This window comes from Odocoileus virginianus, unplaced genomic scaffold, assembly GCF_023699985.2.
Source record: "Odocoileus virginianus isolate 20LAN1187 ecotype Illinois unplaced genomic scaffold, Ovbor_1.2 Unplaced_Contig_20, whole genome shotgun sequence".
Classification (NCBI taxonomy): domain Eukaryota; kingdom Metazoa; phylum Chordata; class Mammalia; order Artiodactyla; family Cervidae; genus Odocoileus; species Odocoileus virginianus.
The window spans coordinates 466,369-473,096 of record NW_027224337.1 but is presented as its reverse complement, the minus strand read 5'-3'; the positions used below and the strand labels follow the sequence as shown (position 1 = coordinate 473,096).

The window sequence follows — 6,728 nt, the reverse complement described above, 5'->3', positions numbered from 1 at the left end:
CCAAATCCAAAATTAATGTGTTCCCCAACTCTTCTGCACTGATTTTTTGCTCTCTTCATATTGAATCCACTTTTTATCATGTCTTCTTTTTCACATATGTTTCTTCTCATGATCCCTGGCTAAAATTTAGCTTCCAAGCACCTTGAGATCAGGGATTACATCATACTCAATTCTGCCTTTCTTTCATTAAACCCAAGGTATGACCCACAATATGACCTTAATAAGTATCTGAAAAAAAAAAAGAATGAGTGAATGAATTATAACATATACTAGAAATTTAACAAGTGCCTTTGCTTGCTTGAATGATAATATCACAGTTATAATTTTAGGTGTATTTTAAATGGAGAGTCCCAAACTGATAAAATGAAAAAAATAGAATACTTAGATATATATAAAATGAAAAATATTTTAAAAAATATTTGTTGATAATAAAATTTGGGAGATTTCACAAAACATCTGAATTTAGCTTGCTTAAAAAATACTGGTAAGTTTTTAATACTTGGCCCACATAACCCCATAGCAATAATGTGCTTGATTTGAGTAGAATCTGTCCTTTATGGAGAGGATGTGCTTGCTACACATCACCACAGCTTCTTGTTCTTACACACAATGCTTTCATTGACATTAAGCCTGTGTTTGTCATTTTCTTACCTGTCTCTTCGCACGTCATGAGTCTATTAACCCTTACAAAAAATATAAACCTATAAGAAATGAGTATGTTACTTCTTTATTCTGTATTTTCTTTTCTGGTAGAACTCTACACAGAAAAAAAATTTCATAATGTATACTTGAAAAGGTTTCAAAGAATATGTCTACTGGAGGACTTAGTTTTTAATACTATTTTTTTTTTTACAAACATTTCACAGCTTTTACAGATTTCTTGTTTCTTTTACAAATTTATTCACATCTTTTACAAATTTCTTCTTCATTCTATTTTACCACCCCCCCCATCACCCATCCCAAGCAATGTATCTGTTTTAAGATTTATGTGTCTTGGGTAAAAGCAACCTTCTCTCCAAGCAAAAATTTGATTACACCCTCACGAATCTGTTTGGTCTTGATACCATAAACAATTGGGTTCATTGTAGGAGGCAGTAGCAGATAAAGGTTGGCCACAATGATGTGTATGTGGTGAGGGATACTGTGTCCTCCAAAACGGTGGGTGAAAAAAGTGAAAAAAGCTGGGACATAGGTGATCACAATAGCACAGATATGTGATGTACAGGTGCTGAAGGCTTTGTGACGAGCATCTGTGGATGACAGGCTCACCACAGCTCGCAAGATCATAGTGTAAGACACTGCAATACAGCACATGTCAAACACACCGATGAGGAGAGCAACCATCAGACCATAAATAGCATTGACCTTGAAATTGCCACAGGACACCTTGGCCACAGACATGTGGTCACAGTAGGTGTGGGGGATGAAGTTGCCTCGGCAATAGGGCAGGCGCTTGGTAAGGAAAGTGAATGGAAAGATGAGCATCACACCCCTCAGGAAAGTGGCAAGACCAGCCTTGGCAATGACAGCACTGGTGAGGATGGTGGCATAGCGTAAGGGGTAGCAGATGGCCACGTAGCGGTCCAGCGCCATGAGCATGAGCACCCCAGACTCCATCCCAGTCAACATGTGGACAAAAAACATCTGGGCCAGGCAGCCATTGAAGTCAATCTCCTTAAGGTTGAACCAGAATATGCACAGCATGTTGGGTACCGTGGTGGTGCACAGGGTGACGTCCGTGAAGGAGAGCAGGGCCAGAAAGTAGTACATGGGGCGATGCAGGGCCTCCTCATGGCCGATGAGGTAGATGAGTCCACAGTTGCCCACAACAGCAATGACGTACATGAAGCAGAATGGCAGGGAGATCCAGATGTGTGCAGTTTCCAGCCCAGGAACACCATTCAAGATAAAGAATTTCGGGGTTAGACTGGAGCTGTTGGCTCCAAACATAATGGCTGACAGGAAGAAGGCATATTACATCCTTTAAAAGTGGTCCTTTCCTAGAGAAGAAAATAACTCAGAGGTGAGCAGAGGGCTTGAAAAAAAAATGTAAAACAACAATAACCAAAATGACTTTTCAAATGACAAGTATTAATTAAGTCTCTTGGAGTCACCTTATCTAAATTCATATTCCATCTCTGGTTCTTACCTAGGATATGATATTGATGAGCTTATATTGATGAGTTTAGCCATTTTATGTCTGTTTTCTCAATATAAAATGAAAATAATAACTGTGCCAAGCTCAGAAAGTTATCAATATTGCTCAATAAGATAATCTAAATGTTGTGCTAAAACTGTGTATAACACATAGTGAATACTCAAAAAATATTAGCAGTAATATGCTGTTGTTATCACTATTATTATCATTTCTTGCATGCGTGCTAAGTTGCTTCAGTCATGTCTGACTCTGTGTAATCTCTGGACTGCAGCTTACTAGGCTCCTTTATCCCTGGATTCTCCAGGCAAGAGTACCAGAGTGGGCTGCCATGCCCTCCTCCAGGGATCTTCCTGACCCAGGCATCAAACCTGCATCTCTTATGTCTCCTGCACCGGCAGGCAGGTTCTTTACCACCAGTGCCCCCTGACCTTACCTCAGGTGAGGTAAGATGAGGTAAGAGTGCCCCTTATCTCAGGATAAGCATCCCATGTGATCGAATGTGCCCTGACTAATATAGTAAATTCAAATGGAGCTGCTCAGTTCTGCTGTAATTCAGGTGCCATTGTGCACTTTAGGACAGGAGAGGAATATGAGATTTTGAAAAACCTCAATTATATTGACATGATTGAGAGGTGAATTTTAGATAGCAAGTGTTAGTTACTAGGAACTCCAAGATTAAAATATATTCTCATATCTAGAAAAAAATTATAAATGTCTCAACTCTGAAATCTAGGGACATCTCATCCAGCTCAATCCCTGCAAGATCTAGCTGATTCCAGGTAGCAAGTAAGCATGTAGCAATTGGAACTTCTGCAAAGAGAATTGGCATATATGAGATTTCACCTCTGATGTCTGCCTCCTTCTAAGATAGCTCCAGGGCACTAAAGCCACAAGACTGAAAAGAAAAGACCAAGATATTAAGATATCAGAGGAGGAAAAACTTTTGGCTCTGCTCATCTAGCTTGTAAATTAAAACTGATTATGGCAAATTCTCAGGCTCCCAAACATCAACACCATATAAGTAAATAATCTATCCACACTTATTAAATCATAAACAGATGAACAGATCAACTCAGTCCCAGTTCTTTTCCCCCTACCTTCAATAAGATTTCTCTTATATCCTCCCTGTCAGATGATTTTGCTATAATATGAGCTATTTTTAAAACTTAAAATATATTTGTAAAAGGAAAATTAGATGGATATTTGAAAATATGAGAAGAAAGTTTTATTGTATGCTTATTTGTAGAGACATAGACACTCAGACTCCATGATGGACTTGAGCAAGTCTCATATCTTCCTTTTTAAAATTTTTGTGACTTTTAAAGGGGGGAGGTGATAAAAGTACATAATTAGAGGTATTAGAATGGTTAAATGGAAGTTAGTCCTCCAAGTGGGGTCTAATAAGTCATTAATGTACATTACATATTATAATAATAAAAAAATTCTCTGGTTATATGCTAAAATGTATATATTTAACATAGATTTATTGATATCATTCTAGTTTCTAGAGATATATTCATGACTAAAATAGAAAAAACCCTCTCTGTTCATGGAGCTAATATTCCAAAGGAGGCTACCTTCTACCTTCAAATTTGTATTAATACCAAGGGTATATGTTACCACCCTTATTTTATATTTGAGGAAATGCAAGTTCAAGGTAATTTGATGAAAAGTGTGTCAACAAAAATTTAGAAATTGGTAAAGCCAGGTTTGTTTGACCTTGAAGCTGTGTGTTTAATCATTCTGTATCTGTTGCCTAAACTGAAGAACTGCATTAACTGCACATAACTAGCTTATTTTATGATGACAGAGGAAGAAAGAAAAAGCTTGCTCTTATTACTGTCTTAGAGAAGAGATAGAATAAATGTGTAAAATTATAGAAAGTCAGTCTTTATGTAAAGGACCTATCTGCAGCAAGAGAACTTATCTGTGTAACAGCCAGATTCCTATTCCTAGATTTTTTCACATAAACACTTTATAAAACCTGGTAGGGGAGTTGCATGAGATTTCTGCTTCCCTGGTTGCTCAGTGGTAAAGAATCCACCTGCCAATGCAGGAGACAAGGGTTCATCCCTGGGTTGGGAAGATCTCCTGGAGAAGGAAATGGCAATCCACTCCAGTATTCTTGCCTGGAGAATACCATGGACAGAGGAGCCTGGCAGACTACATCCATGGGATTTCAAAAAGAATCAGGCACCACGTAGCAACTGAACAACAGTGAGAAGATATCTACAGGGAAGCCAGTCAGGAATTCCTCTCACTACCTTGTAAGATTCAAGTCTGCTCATCAATTACTTTCCACAAAATCTATTTTCTTGGAAGCAATTTTGAGTATAGATATCTATTAATTAAGGCAAAAACTTTTGTTTTCCGTCCTTTCAAGTCCACTGTTGTCTGGAGTTCTCCATCAACAGTGAACCACGAGGTGGTTTTAAATGTATTTCACAATTAGGGGAATGCTGTTTCTTTCCTTAGTCCCCAGAGAAATAGTCATCTATTCTGCTTAGAGTAAAAAAGAAATACTGAGTTTCCAGTCAACAACATCTCAAAGAAATTGCACTTCTTGTATGAAAAACTTTATATTTGGGGAAAGTATAAGTCTTTGGGAATCTCTGAAACTCACCTTAGTGTGGGCAAAGACCAGATTCATGGGCATGACTGAGACTTCTGAGTGTCAAAGAGTTCAACAACCAGTTTCCACCTCTACATAGAATTTCTGTGTCTTTTGAGGATTCCACATACTTGGGTGTTTACAGCTGATTGGATTTCCACATTGATCTATCAGGGGGCTCTGCTTAGAAAAAAATTCCTTTGGGACTTTTGAAATTATTTCTATATTTATCAACTTTTATATTCATAATTATCAGCAGGAGAGATGTTGATAAGAGTATTAAAGTTAAATGCCTTCCCCCGGGTGTGGTTTCTGACCAATAATTCTGATAATTATAAGAATTATTTGCTTTTCAGTTATCTTGCTCTATAAAATAATGATCTGTGTAATCACAAAATTTCAAAAATATACTGAAACATATTCAATGCATATAACCTCTATTGCATATATGTTCATAATATATTTCATGGAAGTATATATATAATATTTATTTTATATTTTATATTTAGAGAGAGAGAGGAAGAAATTGAAAGTGACAGATACAGAAAATAAAACATATTATGTAAGAATAATAGATATATTTTGTGCCTACTTTGTGGTTTGCCCTGAGTTTATTAGATAAGCTAATAAATACACAAACCCACACATGTGACCATATTATATATGTGTGTATATATTGTGTCAAAACAGTTTTGCATTTATTTTACATTTTATTACCTGAGTTTCCCCTGTACTATTTTATTATGAAGAAGACTAATTCTGGAATGATTGGAAAGCAAATAGAAATGATTTTTGTCATTCTCAATGGTGAATGTGTAAAGATTACTGTTAAACTCAGAGCAAATATTGAAATTCTCTCAATTAACCATTGAAAGTGTATCACAAAACTCCCCTGATACTGTAACTCTATCACAATATTGGCAAAAGTTTAAAATTGTATGGCTATCTTGCAGAAAAACTGAAATACTTGTATACTGAGAACTATAAAATACTGATACAGAAAATTGTAGATGATTCAGAGAAATGGAAAGATATGCTTTGCTCTTGAGTTGGAAAAATCAATATTGTTAAATGACAAAACTATCCAAGGCAACCTACAAATTCAATACAATTATTGAATTATCAATGGTGTTTTTTCAGAGAACTAGAACAAATCATTTTAAAATCTATGTGGGAACACAAAAGACTTTGAATAGCTACCGCAATCTTGAGAAAGAACAGAGCTGGAGACTGCATGCACTGAAACTTCAGGCTATACTACAAAACTATTGTCATCAAAACAGAATAGAGAGCCTGGAAATAAACCCATGCAATTATGGTCAATTAATCCACAACAGAGGAGGCAAAAACTTGCAGTGGAGAAAGACAGTATCTTAATAAACGAACAGTTTATATGTCAGTTCAGTTCAGTTCAGTCGCTCAGTCATGTCCAACTCTTTGCAACCCCATGAACTGCAGCATGCCAGACCTCCCTGTCCATCACCAACTCCCGAGTTTACCCAAACTCATGTCCATTGAGTCGGTGATACCATCTAACCATCTCATCCTCTGTTGTCCCCTTCTCCTCCTGCCTTCAATCTTTCCCAGCATCAGAGTCTTTTCAAATGAGTCAGCTCTTTGCATCAGGTGGCCAAAATATTGGAGTTTCAGCTTCAACATCAGTCCTTCCAATGAACACCCAGGACTGATTTCCTTTAGGATGGACTGGTTGGATCTCTTTGCAGTCCAAGGGACTCTCAAGAGTCTTCTCCAACACCACGGTTCAAAAGCATCAATTCTTCTACACTCAGCTTTCTTTATAGTTTACATGTAAGAGAATAAAATAACTGGACAGTTACATGTAAGAGAATAAAAGAACATTCTCTAACACCATATACAACAGTAAACTCAGAAACACCTCTGTTTTTTTTTGCCTCAGTTCAGCAAGTTCTATCAGAGGCAAGGAAGTTAGCATCAAAA

At 36.9% G+C, this 6,728-nt stretch overlaps 1 protein-coding gene across 1 annotated transcript; it reads right to left on the bottom strand.

Annotated features, from left to right (window-relative positions):
• Nucleotides 1-984: 984 nt before the first annotated feature.
• On the bottom strand, nt 985-1,950 carry LOC110149228 (olfactory receptor 52N2). The gene has a single exon (XM_020911614.2). It carries the CDS (start codon nt 1,948-1,950, stop codon nt 985-987), a length of 966 nt encoding a protein of 321 aa, XP_020767273.2.
• Nucleotides 1,951-6,728: the final 4,778 nt, after the last annotated feature.